Source organism: Cervus canadensis, chromosome 2, assembly GCF_019320065.1.
Source record: "Cervus canadensis isolate Bull #8, Minnesota chromosome 2, ASM1932006v1, whole genome shotgun sequence".
NCBI classification, from domain to species: domain Eukaryota; kingdom Metazoa; phylum Chordata; class Mammalia; order Artiodactyla; family Cervidae; genus Cervus; species Cervus canadensis.
In genome coordinates, this window is record NC_057387.1 from 7127804 (window position 1) to 7152460 (window position 24657).

The following is a 24657-nucleotide window of genomic DNA, read 5'->3' on the forward strand; positions in this document are numbered from 1 at the left end:
GAATGAGAAAACACTGAACCACTCTCCTAAGGGAAATACAGGTCAGGTTCCCGTGAGCCCTTAGTTACAGCATTATTGTTAACTGATCAACATATAACCTTGCTTTATATGTTTCCATTTAAAGACATTTTCTTTAACAAATACTGTTCACTCATTAGCAAAGCACTCACAGTCAACAGCGTTATAACCCGTGTACAAATGAAGTTTATCCAACACATATTTTCTCTACATGGCACCATACAGCTTTCTCAAGCTCTTACAAACACTAGGCAGCACACTTCAGAACTATGCTTGGGGGCAATTTTAAATGATGAATTTACAAGCAAAAATCATAGAATGTAAAAAATATGGCACTAAATATATCTCGGAAAGGACAAGTGTTTATAGTATGAGAGCTGAAATAGGAAGCCAAAGTACTAGTTTGCTGAAATTCACCTGGGAAAGCAAATGACCATGAAAGTACCTTGAGTACTGACTGGGGGTAAAAATAAATTTTCTCCAGTAAGAGAAATACATAAATACAGAATGTGTGAATAAAGAAGATCAATTATAATTAACTTTAAAACATTTTTTAAAAACTGTTTTTTAAATAGCAGTTTAGGTTCAAGCAGTTTTCAGTTTTAAATAGCAAGTTTGAGATTAAAAGAAGTGCAAAAAGGCAAAATGGTTGTCTGAGGAGGCCTTATAGATAGCTGTGAAAAGAAGAGAAGCAAAAAGCGAAGGAGAAAAGGAAAGATATATCCATTTGAATGCAGAGCTCCAAAGAATAACAAGGAGAGATAAGAAAGCCTTCCTCAGTGACCAGTGCAAAGAAACAGAGGAAAACAAAAGAATGGGAAAGTCTAGAGATCTCTTCAAGAAAATTAGAGATACCAAGGGGACATGTCATGCAAAGATGGACACAATAAAGGACTGAAATGGTATGGACCTAACAGAAGTAGAAGATATTAAGAAGAGGTGGCAAGAATACACAGAAGAACTATACAAAAAAGATCTTCACGATGCAGGTAATCACGATGGTGTGATCACCAGACTAGAGCCAGACATCCTGGAATGTGAAGTCAAGTGGGCCTTAGGAAGCATCACTACGAACAAAGCTAGTGGAGGTGATGGAATTCCAGTTGAGCTATTTCAAATCCTAAAACATGATGCTTTGAAAGTGCTGCACTCAATATGCCAGCAAATTTGGAAAACTCAGCAGTGGCCACAGGACTGGAAAAGGTCAGTTTTCATTCTAATCCCAAAGAAAGGCAATCCCAAAGAATGCTCAAACTGCCGCACAATTGCACTCATCTCACACCCTAGTAAAGTAATGCTCAAAATTTTCCAAGCCAGGCTTCAACGGTATGTGAACTGTGAAATTTCAGAGGTTCAGGATGGATTTGGAAAAGGTAGAGGAACCAGAGATCAAACTGCCAACATCTGTTGGATCATCAAAAAAGCAAGAGAGTTCCAGAAAAACATCTATTTCTGCTTTATTGACTATTCCAAAGGCTTTCACTGTGTGGACCACAACAAACTGTGGAAAATTCTTCAAGAGATGGGAATACCAGACCACCTGATCTGCCTCTTGAGAAATCTGTATGCAGGTCAGGAAGCAATAGTTACAACTGGACATGGAACAATAGACTGGTTCCAAATAGGACAAGGAGTACGTCAAGGCTATATATTGTCACCCTGCTTATTTAACTTATATGCAGAGTACATCATGAGAAACGCTGGGCTGGAGGAAGCACAAGCGAATCAAGATTGCCAGGAGAAATATCAATAACCTTAGACATGCAGATGACACCACCCTTATGGCAGAAAGCTAAGAAGAACTGAAGAGCCTCTTGCTGAAAATAAAAGAGGAGAGTGAAAATGTTGGCTTAAAGCTCAACATTCAGAAAACCAAGATCATGTCATCTGGTACCATCAGTTCATGGCAAATAGATGGGGAAACAGTGGAAACAGTAAGAGACTTTATTTTTGGGGCTTCAAAATCACAGCAAATGGTGACTGCAGCCATGAAATTAAAAGACGCTTGCTCCTTGGAAGAAAAGTTATGACCAACCTAGACAGATTATTAAAAAGCAGAGACATTACTTTGCCAAAAAAGTCCGTCTAGTCAAAGCTATGTTTTTTCCAGTAGTCATGTATGGATGTGAGAGTTGGACGATAAAGAAAGCTGAACACCGAAGAATTGATGCTTTTGAACTGTGGTGTTAGAGAAGACTCTTGAGAGTCCCTTGGACTGCAAGGAAATCCAACCATTCCATCCTAAAGGAAATCAGTCCTGAATATTCATTGGAAGGACTCATGCTGAAGCTAAAACTCCAATACTTTGGCCACCTGATGTGAAGAACTGACTCATTTGAAAAGACCCTGATGCTGGGAAAGATTCAAGGCAGGAGGAGAAGGGGACAACAGAGGATGAGATTGTTGGATGGCATCACCGACTCAATGGAAATGAGTTTGAGTAAACTCCAGGAGTTGGTGATGGACAGGGAGGCCTGGCGTGCTGCAGTCCATGGGGTCAAAGAGTTGGACACGACTTAGTGACTGAACTGAGAAATTAAAAACATTTTTAACTAATGAAGAAATAATACACCATAATAATAATGTGTCAAAAAATGAATATATTTTTAACACACACATAGTAATTGAATGAAATATTCTGGTTACAGAGATCTATTAGTTACTACATGTATCTGAACAATCTACTTCTATAAGATAATGATGAGAACAAGTTTAAGATGGAAGCAAAGTGTCCATTTCAACTTTACTGAAATACTACGCATTTAGAACTCCTTAACCAAGAGCCTCCACACTTTCTTACCTGATACTAGTGGTTTCTGTGTATTGGACAGCCATGAGCTGAGAATTTGAGCCCTGTTCCAGAGCACCCTGAAAGAAAAGAAAATGTTTTAATGTTACATAATGAAATGATATGAATAGTTTCCTATATTGACTCATTCTATATTTACATTTACTAAACTTCATTAAAGTATTCTTAAATATTTTTTCATGAATATTCTGACATATTAAGTTTACATAACTAAATACCAATAAAGAAATTAGAACTCATTTGGTCATATTCTGAGCTGAAAGATGTGTCTTATGGACAGTAAGACATTTAAGGGTCTTCCCATATATATTCAAGATATAGCCACAAATCTTAGTCCAAGTATCACAGGTTTTATGACCCACTCATACAAGTATTACTGAATGTATAACAACTTAAGCATTAGTCGCTCAGGCATGTCTGATTCTTTGCGATTCCATGGGCTACAGCCCAGCAGGCTCCCCTGTCCATGGAATTCTCCAGGCAAGAATACTGGAGTGTGTAGCCATTCCCTTCTCCAGGGGATCTTCCCAACCCAGGGATCAAACCCAGATTGACTGCACTGTGGGGAGATTCTTACTGTCAGAGCCACCAGGGAAATCATTAACAACTTGTGTTTGTCTCAAATAATTATTTTCCCAATGAAAATTTCTTAAAGTATGAAAAGAAAGTGAAAGTCAGTCATATCAGGCTCTTTGCTGACCCCATGGACTATACAGTCCATGGAATTTTCTAGGCCAGAATACTGGAGTGTGTAGCCTTTCCCTTCTCCAGGCGATCTTCCCAACCCAGGGACACATCTCCCACATTGCAGGCAGATTCTTTGCCAGCTGAGCCACAAGGGAAGCCCAAAGTATGAAAGGTCCATAACAAAACTAGATCCTACTATTTACTTTGAGTAAACACAAAGATCTGCATGCCTAAATACAGACCTATAGACCAGTCCATCACTAAAGAGACCTCACCAATGACTCTTAGCCTTCTGGAACCACTAGTGGTCTTCACAGACTACAGGAGAAACCTGTCTCCCACTTAGCATCTGCCCTGCACTGTGTCTTCTTACATACCCCGGCAGCTTGGTAAACTGATCTTCAAACAAGTATTATAAGACTATCAGAGTTCAAGAACACATTAGGAACTGACTTCACTATTACCTTGTCAGTGACTTAACTAACTGTTTGCTAAGACACTTCAGTCGTGTCTGGCTCTGTGCGACCCCATAGACAGCAGCCCACCAGGCTTCCCCATCCCTGGGATTCTCCAGGCAAGAACACTGGAGTGGGTTGCCATTTCCTTCTCCAATGCGTGAAAGTGAAAAGTGAAAGTGAAGTTGCTCAGTCGTGTCCCGACTCTTAGCGACCCCATGGACCGCAGCCTACCAGGCTCCTCCGTCCATGGGATTTTCCAGGCAAGAGTACTGGAGTGAGTTGCCACTGCCTTCTCAGAACTAACTGTTTAATCACAAGATTACCAGCATTTGTTTGTTACTGTATCCATCCATTCTTCCTTCAGCAATCAACCTTTCACAGAATGTGCCTACTACATGTACAGGTGCTACAGAATTTGACTTCTGCCATCAAGAAGTTTGCAGTGTAACTGGGAAGACAACACAGTATAATGCTAAAACACAAGAATATACAAAGGGTTAAGGGAAGAGAAGAGGGAACAATTTTGTTTGGTGGTAGATGGAACCAATATGCAGGGATGAATAGAGGGCTTCCAATTCCTGGCTCTGTAACAAGTCAAGGGTCTTATTTTATGAAAAACTAATATAGGTCTTAAATATAGTAAGTGCTCAAAAATGCATTAAACAAAAATAAAAAGAGCACACATAAAATGAAAAGAAAAAGATACTTAAACAATAAAATATTATACTTACTGATAATGCTTATCAAGTAGTACATAAAGCCAAAATTAAACTACAGCTAGTGGATAATACAAATTTTAAAATAAACAGATTAAATAGCTGATGAATTTTAAATGATTTTGCTACTTTAGCACATATGAAATAAGCACAGAAGTTAGAAAAAAGCCAGACTTCTTTCCATAGGCTCAGAAATGAGTGGGTAGGCTTTAAAGAAACCTGAGTTACTTATAGAGGCAGCACGCAAAGAGAAACTGAACATGCCATTTACCCATGCAAGATTTATACCAATAAACAAAGGGACTTGTGAAAATTTGGCCATGAACTTCCACATTTTTAGCTATGTGGACTTAGCACAAGGTTACAATTAGAAAAAAAAGTGAGACATTTACATAGCAGTGAGAAAGATGTTAAACTCTCCAATTATGTTGTAGATTTGTTTTTCCCTTTAGTTCTGTCATTTTTCTGCATTATGTTTTTGAAACTTTATTGTTTGGAGTCTATACATTTAGTTTGTTAGAACTTCTTGATTTAATGCTCCTTCTCTCAATATAAAATTTCTTTGTCTTCTGTAATATTCTCTGTCTACTTTGTTTGACTAACATAGCCACATCAGCATTCTAATGCTTAGTGTTTGCACACAGAACACACTTCACCCTTTATTTTGCATCTGTCTGTGTCTTTATGTTTAAAATGTCATTTCTTGCAAACAGCATATAGTTGAGTCTTCCCTTTTAAAAAATCTAGTTTGATAATTTCTCCCTTTTAATTGCTATGCTTAGGCCATTAACTTTAATTACTAATATAACTGAGTTTGTTTCTACTACCCTGGTATATATTTTCTATTTGTTTATTCTTTTGGCTGAAATATACACTTTTTTAGCATTCCATTTTTACTGCCGATATCACCTTTTTAGCTACTCCTTGTGTTCATTTTTAGTGGTTGCTCTAGAGATTATACTTTTTTTTTTTTTGAGATTATACTTTGATCTTTAAGCTACCAGTCTACCTTCAAATATTACTTGAACAATATAAAAACTTTATAAGAGTATAATTCCACTTATCCCCCTCCCTTTTTGTTCTTATTATCCTATATTTTACATCTAAACAAACTATAAACCCCACAACAAGCTGCTATAAGTTTTGCTTTTAAAACAGTCTTTTTAAGATCCCAAATAGCTAACGCGATGCTGAAAAAAAAAAAAATGGAGCTGGAAGAATCAGGGTCCCTGACTTCAGGCTATACTATAAAGCTATAGTCATCAAAAGAGTATGATACTGGCACAAAAATAGAAATATTGATCAATGGAACAGGACAGAAAAACCAGAAATGAACCCATGCACCTATGGTCAATTTATGACAAAGGAGGCAAGAATACACAGTATTAAAAAAAAAACAGTCTCTTCAACAAATGGTGCCAGGAAAATAGGACCACTACATGTAAAAAAAAGAAATAAGATCATTCTTTAATACCATACATGAAAATAAGCTCAAAGTGGATTAAAGACCTAAATGTGAGACTGGACACTATAAAACTACTAGAGGAAAACATAGGCAGAAGACTCTGACATAAATCGTAGCAGTATATTTTTCGATCTGTCTCCCAGAATAATGGAAATAAAACAAACAAATGACACCTACTTAAACTCAAAAACTTTTACACAGAAAAGGAAACAATAAAGAAGACAAAAAGACAACCCATAGATTGGGAGAAATATTTACAAATGATGTGACTGACAAGGGATTAGTCTCCAAAATTTACAAACAGCTCATGATGCTTAACAGCATCAAAACAGACAATCCAGTAAAAAAATAGGCAGAAGACCTAAACAGACATTTCTCCAATGAAGGCATATAGATGGTCAAGAGACACCTGAAAAGATGTTCAACACGGTTAATCATCAAAATGGCTATCATCAAAAAGCCACAAACAATAAATGCTAGAGAAGGTGTAGAGAGAAGGGAACCCTCCCACACTGTTGGTGGGAATTTAAATTGTTACAGCCAGTGTGAAGAACAGTATGGAGGTTCCTTAAAAAACTAAAAACAGAGCTACCATATGACCCTGCAATCCCACTCCTGGGCATATATTTGGAGAAAAACATGATCTCAAATGACACATGCACCCCAATATTCATTGCAGTACTGTTTACAATAGCCAAGACATGGAAGCAACCTAAATGTCTATCAACAGAGGAATGAATAAAGCAGATGGGGTACACATACGCACTGGAATATTACTTAGCTGTTAAAAAGAATGAAATCATGCCATTTTGCAGCAACATGGATGGACCAAGAGATTGTCATAGTGAGTGAAGTTAAGTCAGACAGAGAAAGAGAAAAATCATATGACATCCCTTAAATGTGGAATCTTTTTTTCTAAAAAGACATGATAAAAATGAACTTACAAAACAAAAAGACACTCAGAAAATCGGTAAAGGGATAGTTAGGGAGCTTGGGATGGACATGTACACATTGCTGTACTTAAAACAGATAACCAACAAGGACCTACTGTGTATATAGCACATGGAACTCTGCTCAATGTTATGTGGCAGCCTGGATGCCACTCCTAGGGGAGTGTGGGGGAGAATGGATACATGCATATGTATGACTGAGTCCCTTCATTGCTCAACTGAAACTATCACATTGTTAACAAATCAGCTATACCCCAATACAAAATAAAAAGGTTTTTTTTTTAAAGATAATACTCTTTTAAAGACTTTGATATACACAAATAAAATAAAGATACTAAAAACAAACAAACAATAAAAAAAAAAAACAGCCATTTATTTTTATCCAGATATTTTACCCATTGTGGTGCTTTTTCACTGTTGATAATCTGGTGTTCTGTCTGGTACCATTTCCCTTAGTCTGAAAAACTCATGTTAGTATTTCTTATAGTGCAGATCTTCTGGAGACAAATTATCTCAGTTTTTATCTGTCTGAAATGTCTTTATTTTGCCTTCATTTGGAAAGATATTTTTACTAATTTGCCCCTTTATCTTTTCTAATAACTCACAGTCCAGGAAGAGGGTAGAATCATGAAATGGGACAAATTAAATCAAGAATATAAGGCTTAGAGATGACAGAAATTTAAAAAATAATGTTCATTTGTCAAATTTATAGAATACCTTATTGGACTATTAGGTCCTTTGCACAAGAAGGTCGAAATGAGCAAAGAAGACTAAGCAGAGTAGATATAGGTTTTGTATACTAAGAAATAAAACCAGATGAACTCTTTGTATGCTTTGGTACCAACAACAGCAGAAGCAGAATGACTCTTCTTCCCCTAGCTGACCAAGAACTTCCAACTAATAAAAGTAAATGGAAAAAAAAAAAAAAAAAAGCAAAAACACAGATTTATCCTTGTCATTCCTTTTTTCTGTAATAGCTAAGACTCCCATTTTTTACCATTACCTAAGCTCCCTACTAAAAATATATGTACCCAAGATAACAGAGAAAGAGATAAGATTTTAAACTACAAATCTCCAAATGTTCAAAAGCCATGAAATTAAAGCAAAATTCTTTATCTTCCACTAAAATTTCTGTAAGATTAAAGAACACCAAGCACCCTTACAAAGTTAACTCTCTGCTTATTTATCTAATGAACAGGAAAGAGTAACATGAAAAAATATGTCAAAAGATAAGGCAAAAAACTTACTTAGGCCAATGATTTAATCTATTTTTTATAAAGCCCATTTTGCCAGCTGTGTGGAATTCTCCATTGGCAATAATCTCTTCCTGCTCCCTTGTTGCTCTTCCCTGTATAACAAAGGATGAAAGCCTGACAACTATATTACCCAAACTTTTTTGCTACCAGGGTCTAGTTATAATTTAGGTTCTACCAATAATATTCACTTGCACCAGATTTGGAAAGCAGAAGGGAAACAGAGTTCATTTTTTCTCTGGCCATGGAGGCAACTAACTTGTAGGCTTTGGCAGATGTGAGTTTTGGCAGTACTAGACATTATATTCCAATGCGAGTAAGCAGCTTTGGGACTTTGAGGTAACTATGACATTAGTAATGATTGCCTGTAGCCTCCAGAAGTACTACCAACAAATAAAGTTGCTATGATAGGTGAACAAAAGGTGAGTGGCCCAGAGAAAGACACACTGGATAATCAGAGACTCTCAATGTCAGAGCTTAAGCTCATTTAGACTAACCCTCATTATTTTATAGATGAAAACAGTCCCTTAATGGTTAAAAGCCCATGTTTCTCAATATCCTTTTAATGTACTTTAGAACATACATACTGCTTCCAATTAGTTTCCACGTAATCAAATAGTTAAGGCGTTCCATTAGCATATAACCAGGTAAACCGGTGAAACACATCCCATCCCAAAATGAAACGTCTCGATTCTTACAGCCACTCCGTTTCTGTTTCCATTAATGGGAATCATCCTGAAGTAATCTTCTCATTCTATTTTTACCTCCTGAACCCACATCAAGCAGTCTTTTGTCATTACCACTCTTCAGTGAGACAACTTTCATCAGTCACTTGTTGTTGATGCTAAGTCACTAAATCATGTACAATTCTTCTGCTAAGCCATGGACTGTAGCCTGCCTGGCTCCTCTGTCCATGGGATTTCCCAGGCAAGAATACTGGCGTGGGTTGCCATTTCCTAGTCCAGGGGATCTTTCCAACCCACGGATCAAACCCACGCATGTCCTGCTTGGCAGGTGGATTCTTTATCACTGAGCCACCTGGGAAACACATCAAAGTCACTAACAAGTTCTAATAATCAAATCCAATGGTAATTTCTCAATAACAGTAAATCACATCCTCTTCTCTAAAATCTTTCTTTGCTTGGGTTTTTGGACACAACTATCCTACATTTTTTCCTATTCTACTGGTCAGTCACTCCTCTTCCTTCTCAAGTGCTGACGTTTGCTTGCCTTTTAGCCTCTAACACTGAAGTTGTTCCAAGGTTCAGTTCCTTACCTCTTTTCTTTTCACTTTCTCTCTAGGTGACATCATCCCAAATTAAACTTTCAGTCTCAGCCTCTCCTCCCAACTCCAGAACTGGGTATCTGACCGCCCACTTGATCTTCCCACTCGAATGTCTGACAGCCATCTCAAACGTAGTACATCTGAAACTCCTGTTTATTGCCTCCAACTCCTCTTTCCAGTCTCAGTCTCGGCGAACGGCATCACCATTCACCCAGCAACTACAGCACAGGAATTACCACCAATTCCTTTCTATGTTATAATAGCAAATTCTATCAGCTATACTTTCAGAATATATTTGGCATTCAAGTACTTTCCTCCACCTTCCTCTCTACCACACAAGTACAGGCTGCAATGATCTCTCACCTAGACTACCAAAATGGCTTAACTGGTCTCTGCATTCACTCATGGGTTCCCTGCTATGGTCTACTCTATGTAGCAGATCAAGTCACAGCCTTGCTCAATCCTCTCAGGGCTATCCTCTAACACCTAGGATGAAAACCAAAATTCTCACCACTGTCTATGAGCTTTGATATTATTTAACCTCTTCTGTCTCTCTGACATCATTTATGGCTGAAAGTGAAAGGACCTGGAAGTGAAGTCGCTCAGTCATGTCCGACTCCTTGCGACCCCATGGACTGTAGCCCCCCCAGGCTCCTCGGTCCATGGGATTTTCCAGGCATGAATACTGGAGTGGGTTGCCATTTCCTTCTCCAGGGGATCTTCCCGACCCAGGGATTGAACCCGGGTCTCCTGCATTATAGGCAGACGCTTTACCGTCTGAGCTACCAGGGAAGCCCTTATGCATTTATGGCTACTCTCCCCTTAATCACTATGAATAGTGAAGTGAAGTCGCTCAGTCGTGTCCAACTCTTTGCGACCCCATGGACTGTAGCTTGCCACGCTCCTCTGTCCATGGGATTTTCCAGGCAAGAATACTGGAGTGGGTTTCCATTTCCTTCTCTAGGGTATCTTTCTGACCCAGGGATAAAACCTGGGTCTTCTGCACTGCAGGCAGACTCTTCACCGTCTGCACCACCAAGGAAGCTTTTAATCCAGCTTTATTCCACTTCTTGATGTTCCTCAAATATGTAAACTGTTTCCTCCTGAGGGTCACTAATACTTTCTATTCTCTTGCTTTGGAAGCTATTTTTCCAGGTTTTCTCCTAAATTTTTATGTTATTTGCTCCTCCATTTTCTGCCTATGGCAAAAGCAGTGTTCTCACCAAAACCCTCTTCTTCCCAGGCATATAGGAAAACCACATTTGCCAAACCTACTGCAAGGGAGACTAGAGAAAGTGACAGACTTTTAGTCAACTGAACAGTGGCAAAGGTCATGTCTTATCCCTAAAATATTTTGCATAATTTTCCAAACTTTCTTCCCCAACATCCAAAGCTAGAGGCAAAGGATTTCAAGTTGCTGAGGCCACAATGTGGAAGAACCTGGATTTCTTAGTCACTGCTTGGAGGAAAGCCATTCTAGAGAGCTATCTCAAACTCTGAGTGGGTGAGAAACAAATTTTTATTCCAATCAGCTACTGAGATTTTGAGGCTAGCTGCTGCTGTTTGGTTGCTAAGTCATGCCTAACTCTTTGTGACCCCCATGAACTGCAGCACGCCAGGCTTGTGACAGCTGGTAATAATTACCTTGACAATACCTTACTCAAGTTGAATCTCTTTAGAGAAGGCTTCTCTTACCACCCAATCTAAAATTGCTACTCAACTCTCAATTCAAACTCTAGCCCTGTTTTTCTCTTTAAAGAACTTTTGAGTCAGAGCGTCTAAGTCGCTCAGTTGGGTCTGACTCTGCAACACCATGGATTGTAGCCCACCAGGTCCCCCTGTCCATGGAATTTTCCAGGCAAGAATACTACGGTGGTTTGCCATTCCCTTCTCCAGGGAGTCTTCCCGACCCAGGGATCAAACCCAGGTTTCCTACACTGCAGGCAGATTCCTTCCTGAGCCACCAGGAAAGCCCTTTAATTTTGAGTGTATTTAAATGTTTATTTACTTATTTTTTTTTATTTACTTATTTTTTTTAGTTAGTCTTTTCCCTCGTGATGAGAACTTTAAAGATCCATTTTCAGATTTCCCTGGTGGTACAGCGGATAAGAATCTGCCTGCCATCTACTGTAGAGCACATGGAAATCTGCTCAATGTGATGTGGCAGCCTGGATGGGAGGGGAGGTGGGGGAAGAATGGATACATGAATGACCGAGTCCCTTTGCTGTTTACCTGAAACTATCACAACATTGTTAATCTACTATACCCCACTACAAAATAAAAAGTTAAAACAAACAAAAAAACAGAAGCCACCTGCCAACGCAGGAAACACGGGTTTTGCCCCTGGTCCAGGAACACTCCACATGCTGCGGAACAACCAAGCCCTTGTATCACAACTACTGAGCTCGCGTGCTGCAGCTACTGAAGCCAGTACACCTAGAGTCTGTGCGCTGCAACAAGAGAAGCCACTGCAGTGAGAAGTCTGCACACCAAGACTAGAGAATAGCTCCCCTTCTCCACAACTAGAGAAAGCCTGTGTGCAGCAACGAAGATCCAGCACAGCCAAAAAAATAAAAGATCCGTTCTCTTCCAATTTTCAAATATACACTATGGAATTATTAACTAAGGTTACCATGCAGTGAACTACACCCCTCTGACTTCTTTATTTCATAACTAGACGTTTGTACCCTCCACCCACCACCTCTGGCAACCACCATGAGTTTGGTGTTTCTTTTAAGATTCCATATGTAAATGAGATCATACAGTATCTGTCTTTTCTGGGTCTGACTTATTTCACGTGACTTGTTTATAGTTTCTCTTTTCCATTAGAATGTAAGTTCCATGAAGGCAGGGACTCTATTGTACTCTCTACTATATTCCCAAAGTCCAGAATAAGCACCTGGCTCATTATTACTACCATAGGTAACATTTGTTAGGAGCTTGCAATGTGTAAATCTAAGTAATTCAGAAGTAGTATTGGATACTGGAATGACAGAAAGACTATAAATGTGCTTTGTGGTAAAAAAAAAAAAGATAGAAGCCCAACTAAACAGGTTCTAAGTAAGAGCTGTCAATAACCTACAGTGCTACAAGTCTAAATACAAAAGTGCTCTCCATGGAGATGTGCCTTCAATCCCAAGCTGTCCTACATTTGAAAAGTTCTAAGAACAGAGAAGATAAACAGTATCATTTATTAAGTTTTTGTGCCAAAAACATGTGACGCAGACCCATGTGTAGGAACCCTGGACTTGAAAGCAAATTTGAGAGACAGAGCAGGAAAGGGCACCATGCCTGAACAGGAAGCTCTAGTGCTATAAAGGCTAAATGAGTGTTGTGAAACCTGGGAGGAGGGCTTCAGTGGCCATGACAGCTGCATCAGTAGCAGCAGGAGGCAGCAGGAAGTGGCTAAAGTTCAAGCTTCCCAAATCATCCAGGGAAGACAGCAACCCACCTGCAGGAAGCCTTCTAACAAGTATGCCAGGTGAAAGTGAAAGTCTTAATCCTGAAAGTGTTAGTAGCTCAGTCATGTCTGACTCTTAGCGACCCCATGGACTGTAGCCTGCCAGGCTCCTCTATTCACAGAATTCTCCCAGCAAGATACTGGAGTGGGTTGCCATTTCCTTCTCCAGGGGATCTTCCCAACCCAAAGATTGAACCTGGGTCCACTGTATTGCAGGCAGATTCTTTACTATCTCAGCCACCAAGGAAGCCCACAAATATGCCACTGTTGTTAAAGACTAGCAGAAACAAACCTGAAGAATACGAGTTTTCTGTTGATTATTTGTCATTCTTCTTGACTTGGTCCTTTCCACTTCGTGTCTATGAACCCATCCTCGAAGTTCATGATTTAACCTATAAAATAGCTTAATTAATTAAACATATTTCATAGAAACAGATGTTTCACTTTTGATTGGAAAGGAATTTAACCATGTTCTGAGGTTTCGAAGAGCATTCCAAATGCCTAATGATTCAATATTCTTTTGACTTAAAGCGAAGACATTTAATGTTAGCTGTTTTTAATGACTTGCATTTTTATATGGTAGTTTCCTCAATCATGAGTTCAAAGTTCAAAGAAAATCATAGCTAAATACCTGCCAAACATAAATACTGAATGCAAAGGTTTCTCCACAAAAAAAAGTATTTCTGTTTCTGCTCTTGGACTATGTACACACAAATACTGGAGATGCTGGAGAGCATAGAACAAGTCATAGGACTCCTAACCACAAATGGATGCATCAAGGCCTTTGAAACTCATGCTCTTTTGGGAGAAGAAAAAGAATCAATCAACTGCTCAGAAAGAGAATTTTCAAGGTACTATAATCCAAATTTTCCAAAATGGAAAAAAAAATTTTTTTTAAGTCCAATTCAAATATAATTTCCCTTTATTTTGCTTACTTTTTAAAGCAGTTGTGGAGATGTCAGACTATACTTACTTTTTTACAGCTGATTACTACATACCACACACACAAAAAAAAAACTGAAGCAGTTTTTAAGGTGTGAATATAGGATCCAAAATTCACAGGAAAAAACAATTCAATGAAGAGTAAATAAATAAAAATACACTAATGTGAAAGTGATTCCAGAATCACATATCTTCAAATTATTACCCTCCTAATTTGAAGGAAAAGGTACCTTCCAATAGGAATGTTACCACCTGCAAATCTAACACTTACCCTGAATTTTTATATTAATGTCATTCTTTAGTTTTCAAATAAGACATATTTAAGCATATAACTCCAATATAATCACATAAAATAGACCCAATACCTCCTTTATCAGGTTGGTGGGGAAAGTGAACAATTGATATGCCTGCCTATGGTTATGCAAGAAATAATTCAGAGTTTTCTCAGCTACTTGGTTAATCTGAATTAATATTTTTCTAGGTTCCACAGCTAAGCACAGGGACCCATGCGGCTATATCTGCAACAGTTGACAACACTCACCTGAGAGATTCTGTTGTGTTTATCAGGGGCTGACAGGGAGGCGGAGGGATATAGAGTAATGGTTCTTCAGTTAGCACCATCAGGGCTTTGTCATTTGAAACAGAATGGTCATATCTGAAACATAAATGTACAAAATGTGTTGCCTTGTGTCTTATATTCCTAAGAAGAAGTTTGCTATAAGAAAGTCATTGCTAGTATTGTTTTCATGGAAATAAAAATATAAACAAGTACAGTCCTACTATACAGCAGAGAACTATAGTCCATATCCTATGATAAATCATAATGGAAAAGAATGTTAAAAAGGAATCTGTGTGTGTACACACAGCAGTAATTAACACAATACTGTAAATCAACTATACTTCTATACTTCAATAAAAACATTTTTGTAAATATTTTAAATAGAACATACTGTAAGCAAGAAGTGAATGTGATCTAAAATGGAGGGAAATATATACCATATAGCACAGACATCATTTTGCAATTTTCTACAGAGATTATCACAGTAGTTCACATTTACTGCCCAATTATTAAGTACTTAAGACTATAGATATAATGATAACACACAGTTCACGTCTTCAATGAACTCAAGGCACACTCAGTGATGCTGGAACACAGGAGGTAACACAGTAAGAAGCGAAACTGGGGGGAAGACCCACTGATGGACAGGAAAGACTTCTGATTGACAGTGAAGTATTACGTAACCAGGACTGAAGTTTGTGCTCACTCTCAACACTGTGATAAGAGAACTGAATAGTCTCCTGAAAAGAGTGTCTGTGTATATCCCAATATTCATTACAGCACCATTTGCAACAGCCAGGACATGGAAGCAACCTAGACGTCCACTGACAGATGAACAGACAAAGAAGCTGCGGCACATATATATGATAGAATATTACTCAGCCAGAAAAAGGAACACGTTTGGGTCAGTCCTAGTGAAGTGGATAAATCTAGAGCCTCTTATACAGTGACATAAGTCAGAAATAAAAAAATAAATATCATGTATTGACGTAGATGTACGGAATCTAGAAAAAACAGTACTGATGAACCTATTTACAGGGTAGGAACAGAGACTCAGACGTAGAAAACAGACTTTGGACACAGCGGGGGAAGGAGAGGATAGGACACATTGAGAGAGTAGCACTGAAACATATGCAGTACAATATGTAAGACAGATAGCTAATGGGAAGCTGCTGCGTAACACAGGGAGCTCAACACGGCACTCTGACAGCCCGGAGGGTGGGACAGGCTGGAGGAGGAGGTTCAAGTGGGAGGGACACATATATCCTTATGGCTGATTCACGCTGTTGTATGAAGAAACCAATACAATATTGTAAAACAATTATCCTCAACTTAAAAACAATTTTTAAAAAAATATCTGTGTGTGGGAGGAGAAAGGAAAAGCATAAAATACTTGGCAGGAGAAAAGTAAAAGCCTTGAAAAGTTAAATATTAGAATCATGGAGGAATCCCTAATAAAACACCTGGCTGACATTAACCAGTTATTCCATTAGCTTTAAAAAATATACTTTCCTAATCATCACAGTGAATTCACATATCATGTGAATTCATATCCAGAGTGTGATGTAGTGAGCAAAATGTGGGTTGAAAATCCTAATCAGATCCTAATCTGAGTTGAGGATATTATTGCTATTTATTCCCATCAGTCCGCTATTTTAACCTTTCTTACTAAGAAATCTGAATTCTGTCTTGAATTTCTTTATATACAATACTCTAGATTTAGAAAACTAGATTTATTAAAATTCAAAAAGAAAAACACAAAATTGGACATGGCTAGATTTGTGCTTTTCAATCAACAATAGATATTTATTGAATACCAACTATGTGCCAGATACTGTGCTAGGTGATGGAATTCCAACAGAGAACAGGGAGTCCAATCCTCCATGATCTTGATGGAGAAGATGGACCAAATACAAGAAAGCAAACACAGAATAAATCCAAACTGAGGTAAGAGCTATGAAAAAAAAAAAGGTTGAGATAGAAAACCTAATGACAATGTCTACTTCAGATAAAATGGTCTGAGAAGGAGACGGTATTTAAGACAAGGTGTAAAGGATGACAAGAAGCCAAATCTATAAAAACTGGGGGAAGAGTGTTCTAGACAGAGGCAGGTGGGAAAAGGGAGGCTTTATGGAACTTAAGGAAAACACACCAGCTGAAAAGTTGTAAGCAAGTGAGGGGAGGCACAAGGTGTTTAGAAAGATGGAGACCAATCATGATAAGGAATTACTAAATGTAATAAGAAGCCACAAAAAGGTGTGTTAGGTAAAGAAGTGATATATTTTTAATTTATATGTATCCCTTGCTATTGTATCAAAATCAGTTTTGATGGAGGCAAAAGGGGAAGCTGGGAGACCCGTTAGAGTGGAAGACCACTCTGCCTTGCACTTGGTAATTTCTCTCTCAGTTAGGAGAGATCAATAGCAATCTGAGCGAGAGCTGCAGCTACTATGAACTAAGGTGATGGCAGTGAAGATAAAAAAAAAAAATGAACCAATTCAAGATAATATTTGGAAAGAATATCAACAGCACTTGTTGAAAGGGAGGAACCAGGGTTTCTGGCCTGAGCAACAGAAACGAAGAAGCGTATTATACAGAAGTGGGTGAAACTAGAATATGGAAAAGGACCTAGAGTTTCACTGTGCAGGTGTTAAGTTTGAAATGTTAAGAGAAATGAAGGAACTACTGGATGTATGACTTTGGAGACGCAGACGTCTGGACAGGAAACAAAAGAGAGTCATCAGGATATACAGAAGTGGACTGTGTGCTAAATTATGGCATAAAGAGAACAAAAAGTTAACAGTTCTGTACTTTAGGATCTGGATAGAAGAGGAGCCTACAGAAATGAAGCAGAGCCCGTGAAAAAAGAGGAAACAAAAATGCAGCAATACTAAAGGAGAAGACTTCAAGAAGGAGTGATCTATACAAATGCTGAGGAAAGATCAAGATAGAGAGAAGTTTTCACTGGATTTGACAATGCTGAAATCACTAGCCAGCTTGACAAAAATAATTTTTGCAGTGTGGAAAACTAACTTTAGATAAAACTTAAAGACTTCTAGGTATGCCACATACAAGGGTGAAAAAGCAACAGCAGAGGGCATATACACCACTTTTCCCTGCAGCTGCACCAGAAACATTCTTGATGCCCTTTCTTCTGCCTACTGGGGTTGTTATTCAGAATAAAACAGAGATGGTGGTACACAGGTAATGAATGCACACACAAAAGGAAATCAGCTCAAATTAACTGCTGAGGGAGAAGAAAAAAACGCTGCCTTGCACTTGGTAAATTCTGAATGCTTTTAAGAAACCAGAGACTGTTGGTCACACTAAAACAAAAACAAAAACAAAAAATAACCAAAAAAAAAAAAAACCTCACCTACAAAGACCAAAGATCTTTATATATGTGTTATTTTAAAATCAGGTCTGAATACTCACAAAAATACAAACACTGAAGTCAAGTCCATCAAAAAAGTCTAGAACTACTTTTGAAACTATAAATCTGATTTATAATTTTATTTCCATGTGATAAACTCTAGTAATGATTTCTGCACATCTGCTCTGACTGGCTTTGTTCTATCAGCCAAATATATTCTTTGGAAAAGGAAACAAAAAATCTGATAGGAAAAATATTGTATCAGGAAAGGGACTAGGTGGAATTGCAGAGGAAAGAAAAGGGAGAACCTAAGCCGACATGCAACCTGGAGACAATGATATCCACATTACTCCTGAGATGGCCAGAGTTCCAGACTGCCTGCAAACCATTCCAGACCAATAGAAAAAATTTCAATAAATAAAACACTGAAATAAAGGGCAGTATTAAGGAGCTACAGCTAATGAGAATTCCTGAATAAATACAGGTTCTGGCTGATGCCTTAGAAGTAGAGTGACTATCCTTTTCCCTTCATCCAAGACAGTCCTGATTTATACCTGACATCCTGACATAATTATTACACTAGGACACTAGTACTAGTAGCTGAAGCTCCAGTACTTTGGTCACCTGATGCAAAAAAGTGACTCATTAGAAAAGACCCTGATGCTGGGAAAGATTGAAGGCAGGAGGAGAAGGAGACGACAGAGGATGAGACGGTTGGATAGCATCACCAACTCGATGGACATGAGTTTGTTGGTGATGGACAGGGAGGCCTGGTGTGCTGCAGTCCATGGGGTCGCAGAGTCCGACACGACTGAATGATTGAACTGATGGACTGACACTAGTACTACCTTTCATTATTAAAAGTCTCTCAGTTTGGTCGACAGATTATATGGTCATCTTATATACCACACATTTCTAAGACTGAAAAAACATATGCAGTTAATTATTAAATGATAGACAAATGTAATATTATAAATTACGAGATTAGAATCTACTCCTTTTTTTATTTGAACCAGTTCTCATAACTCTCCTGAAAAAATTAAAGATAACACAAAGTAAGCTGCATTAAAAAAACACACACAAATGTTATGGCTGAGTATAAATAAACCACCTAAAAATCAGTTTAAAACAAATTCATACTTGGTGCTTTCAAATGTTTCACAAACATTTTTTGGTATCTCTTATTTAGTATATAAAATAATAAAAGAAAGAATATCAAATTAATGGGCTAACACTGAAATCTACCAAACGGCTCAGTAATAATCTTGGGTATTTCGATAGAGACTTGCACACAATCAAGAATTGATAATCATTTCCATTTTTTATTAAGACCAGTAACCTATTAATAGCTTATGCACAAGCAATGGAGGCTCTGGGTCAGGGACAGAGAGATGGCTTGCACTTCATGCATTATTTTGAAAGCTGATAAATTACAGCCTAAAAGTCATTCAGACCTCTAGTTAGAGCTAATATGATCAAAGGACTGTGCTTTCCAGGAACCACCATATTATCTTACTCTAACGTGGACAAGTAACTGAAGGCTTTTATTTATTGTAGTTAGTGAAAAATAAGAAATATTTTTATAAAGCTTACCTGAACAGTAATTTCAGGTGTCTGATTCCATTCTATTTTTAGCAACAAGCTATATAACTTAAGAGGCATACTCTCAACTGTCATAAATCCAAAGGCTACCTATGAAAAATGTAACTTTTGCTGGATCTTACATAGACAACAACAGAACTCAAAATTACAGGATATACAGGGCTACCTTGTAAAAATTATTTAGTAAATTAAAAATACTATTACTATTAAACTCCAGTAATACTCAGGGAGACTCTTATACGATCACTAAGATCAGTATTTCAGAAGTATGGCTAATTTGGGCATGTAAAAAAAAGGCAGGAAATGTTGGGTTTTCCAACATCTATCACATTCTATGTTGTATTACAGTTACTACCATATATTCTTTGGATCATCTGCCATATTTAGCACAGTATTTTGCACACTGAAGATTCTTAAAAAAAGTGAATACTAGCATTTTTTCCAGGAAGACTAAATGAAGACAAGCCTGAAGGATTACGGTAATACTCTCATTAAGTGGTACGGGTGTAACAGAGTAAAAATCAGAAGAATGATTCCCCTATGGCCTTTGGCCTGTAAAACCTCAGAGAGTTAAGAGTAATCAAATCTTTAATGATTTTCAAGCATTATTCTGTGCCATGGTTGCCACACTATAACCTCCCTTTGCCTTGTAACTCAAGGATCTAGCTCCACTTGACTCTAATAAAAATTATAAATCACACAGGGAAATGTTTATCAAAAACACTTCTGAAAAGGGCCACTATAACCTTCTTCTACTTGACATAAGGTAAAAATATTTTCATACAGCTGTCTTTACTATTTCCAAGCTATATGGAAATTTATGAAGATAGAATTAAATTATAACAAGAAAAAGAAATTCAATAAAAATCACAATAAACAAGTATAAATGATTTTATCTAATAACTACAAATGGGTTCAGCCATATCATTCCACCAAATCATATCCATCACAGATGATATAGTAACAAATATTACACTATATATATAAACATGACAGTAAAATAACTATGTTAAAGACACTACAAACAATATAGCATGTGTAATATATAATGATTGTGTTTCAATGTGTATATTAGTGTACACAAACTGAGATTTTAAGGTCACAGTTCTACAAGAATTCTAAAACTTGGACAGTTTTTAAAAAGGAAATTTACCCTTAGAACTGACCTTTGTAAAATTTACGAACATCCTTGTAACTTGTTTGCTCTACTAGTTGAAATTGTGTATAAACAATTCAGATATAAATCTAACCTGTAGCTGTTTTTCTGGATGATATCATCTGATGTGTCTTGCTCCTCTTTAGCAGAAAATCCTAGAAGATGCCTCCTTTGATTTGTAGGGTTCACACTAGGATTCATTCTCTTGGAATCTTGTTCCAACATGCTGAAAATGTTAAAATGTTAGCAAATAATTAAAAAAAAATTTGTCATACATATGCATACTACATGTCGCTCTGAAGCAAATCACAATTCTGTACACACAGCAAGAATACTAGGTATAGAGGCAAGTCAAACAGCTTTCTGATATGGTCAAATCCCTAGCTTGGCATCCTGTACATACATGAAAATAAATTCTGAAAATAATTTTTCTAACTATAGAAGTACATTATTTATAAACTGTTTTAAAAAGTCAGTATTCTATATGCTTTGAACTATGAATATATCCCTGTAGAAGGAAATGGCAACCCACTCCAGTATTCTTGCCTGGAGAATTCCATGGACAAAGGAGCCTGGGGGGGTACACTCCATGGGGTCGCAAAGAGTTGGACACAACTGAGTGACTTAGCATGTGAATATATACATCCATATAAAGTAAAAATAGGTAAATGTACATATAAACAAATTCTAAACTCAGATAATAACTAGAATAAGAAGTCTTCCTTGATGTTTCAGACTGATGTTTTCAAAGAAGAAATACTTCAAATGAAACAGTAATTATTCTCTTTATCAACAATCAAATTCACTAGATTTTCACCATTCCAGAAAGCAGGCTATCAAAGTTAACAGAAATTTTTTAAATGTTTATTTACTCCTTTCTCTTCACTTTCCCTAAATCTTTCTTTATGTATCTGGGGCAAACATATATATATATGTGTGTGTATGTGTATATATATATATATATAATCTCTCAAATATTGCAATAGTTATTTAACACTTTTAATTAACTAATCAAGGGCTTAGAAATTTGGCTCATTGATATGATATCGTGTGTGTTTAATTTTACAGTGCCACACATATACTAGTCAAAAAAATCTTTTTGAAATTCAACACAAAGGGAATTTCCCTAAGGAAGCACAAAAGAAGGGATATCAGATTCTATTTAGAGGGATGAAGTGAAGGAAGCAAATAAGGCTGATGAGAGGGTCACAGTTAAGGGCCCTGAGATTCTAAGAGAAAAGGAGTTCTTTAGGGTATAGTACTTTGCCTCCAAATTTGGAGAAAGGGATGTTGGGTGGAAGAAAAAAGCATGCACATCACTCTAGAATCTTTTTCTGCTATCTTGTCATATTCCCCATCCTCTTCAATTCTTCATTCCTAGAGTCACCATCACCCAGTGTCTCTCACATGGTGTGCTGTGGCACGCTGGCATACTACAGACTCTTCAGAAGTGTACCACCAAAGATGGTCTTGGTGTAAAATCTAATTTTGCTACAACTAAGGCTCCATTTTGTTACAACCGTATCTTTCAGAAAGAATGTTCACCTGAGAGGAACAGTATAAACCCTGCTACAAGTGAGATAAAAGGCTGTGGAATAGCCAACTAAACTTACGAAAACTTACCCTAGTGAGTACTTTAGAAAACACGAGATAAGCAATAAACAAAAGCAATTTCGTAGGGAAGCCAAATGAAGAGTGTGACGATAACTCTAGAATGTATTTTTTCTTTTTGAACCTTACATTTTTGAAAAGGGCTTACTTTTTAATCCTTTCAAGGGTGATGCCAAAAATTCTACTTAGGAAAGTAAGCCTAAACAAAATCAAAGGTAAAAACATCCCCCCTAAGACTTCTCTGGTTGCTGAGTGGTAAAGAACCCACCTGCTACACGGGAGACAGAGGTTTAAGCCCTGATCCGTGAACATCCCACATGCTGCAGAGCAACTAAGCCCAGGCACCACATCTACTGAGCCAGGTACTGAAGCCCGGGCACCTGAGAGCCCATGCTCCACAACTAGAGAGGAGCCTCCGCTCTGCAACTAGGGAAAAGTGGGCCCAGCAACAGAGACCCAGCACAGCCAAAAATAAACAAGTAAATAAAACTATTTTTTAAAAAAGAACTTACCCCAGTTTACAGAATTAATTCACCTCCTGTCAGCCTACCTCTCCACTGCATCTGTGAAATATCCACATAATAACATTCCTGTTTGGTGGAAGTACTCCGTCAATTTCACCAGTGACTAGGAGAAACGCTACCACTGTAACTATTTAATTGTGTCTGAAGCCCACTCACATTTTATTTCTACTGGATTAAGTGTTGAGCTAAAAGCTCCTAGGAAGGAACAGGGTTTGGGAGAGGAGCAAATTCTGGGTGTCCCTCCCTGCAATTCACTTCAAAGTGCCATTGGTCTTGGTACAAGTTCTGGACTCTGTGGCTATTCACAACATACCTAATAAGCAAGCCTTCTTCCAATATCCAAAGAAACCTAACATCCCTCAGCCCTCACTTCAGGCTTTCTCTTTCATGGCTATAGTTTCTTCCGCGTGTTCCTCTTTATAGTACAGTCTTAGGTTCCTTCAGCATATTTGGTCACTCCCCTCTCAGTATGCTTCTCAGAGATGATGTCCAGAACCGGCCACAGCACTTCTCAGGTGGTATGACCATTACAGGACGGAACAGGGTAATTCCTTCCTATGTTCTAAATATTATTCTTCCACCAATGCAGCCTAATATCACACAGGCTGATATTGAAGTTGGTTTAATTAAAATTCCAAGTCTTCTCACAAACTGACTGGACTATTACCCTCCCTTCCCTTCCCTTCTTCTCCCACTTCCAATTTAGAATTTATATAATTGAGCTTTGTGATCCAGCTGAATAATTTACGTCAATTCCCTTTAAAATACCATTCAAGAACTTTTCCGATCCTAATTAGCAACAGAAATTCTCCTTCAAAGCAAGCAACAACATGCCATCCACATCCTCAGCTGAGCTGTTGAGGACAGAGAAGAGAAACTGAGCCCTGGAGCATGCTCCTAGGGAGCACCTTCTAAGTTTGTAAAAACCTAAGTTAAAACACTTATGAATTAACCATAGTATCTCCTAAGTCCAAAATCCCTGTCTTTACCACAGGGATATTACAAGACTGGTAAACATTCTCCTAAGACGCAAATGCAGTGTAACAGCAGCTACCATCTTCTGAGCACCTTCTATGTACTAAGGAATGAAAGCTCAAAGAAAGTTGAGGCTCAAAGAATTTAAAGTTTGCCGAAGGTCATGCTGTGATATGGTGATTTATAAAAAGAAATATATATTTGGTGGCAACATTTTCCTGGCCCAGAGCTCCTAACATCCTTGTGAATTTCCCAAGTGATGAGACCCATAAAGGTGTCATTTGCTATGTTAATGACGTGACACTGAAAGGCCCTTAGGTTGTCTAAGGATGGGGGTTAGTCCCCAGAGGAATCAGTCATAGACTACAGAGTTTGAACTTTCAGTCTCAACTCGCACCCCCACCTCCAGGAAAGGGAAAAGGACTAGAGATTAGGTTCAATCACCAATCGCCAAATGACTTAATCAACCATGTCTCTGTCATGAAGCCTCCATAAAACCCAAAACGAAGGGATTCAGGGAGCTTCTCGGTTGGTAAAGATTCAGAGACAGTGGTGAGCTTGAAGAGGGCATGGAAGCTCCCTGTCCATTCCCCCATACCTTGCCCCATGCAGCTCTTCCACTTGGCTGTTCTTGAGTTATATCCTTTAACGATAAACTGGTATTCTAGTAAGCAAAATGTTTCTCTGAATTCTGTGAGCCACTCCAGCAAACAAACAGGAACCTGAGGATTGTGGGATCCTCTGATCTATAGCTTGTTAGCCAGAAGCCCAGGTGACAACATGGATTTGCAGTTGATGTCTGAAGGAGGGGAGG

General features: G+C 38.0%; 1 protein-coding gene and 1 non-coding gene across 2 annotated transcripts in view; both read right to left on the reverse strand.

The window, feature by feature from the left end:
- Window positions 1-24657, reverse strand: part of ATF6 (activating transcription factor 6) — a 239836-nt gene that overhangs the window by 136556 nt on the left and 78623 nt on the right. The window contains exons 11-14 of the mRNA XM_043450905.1: window positions 20828-20959; window positions 14585-14698; window positions 13394-13493; window positions 2819-2886 (exon numbers count right to left, since the gene is read on the reverse strand). Coding sequence (XP_043306840.1) covers window positions 2819-2886; window positions 13394-13493; window positions 14585-14698; window positions 20828-20959 — 414 coding nt within the window. The remainder of the gene's footprint in view (window positions 1-2818; window positions 2887-13393; window positions 13494-14584; window positions 14699-20827; window positions 20960-24657) is intronic.
- Window positions 10362-10433, reverse strand: TRNAY-AUA. Its single transcript has one exon. It is a non-coding gene; the product is annotated as a tRNA-Tyr (tRNA).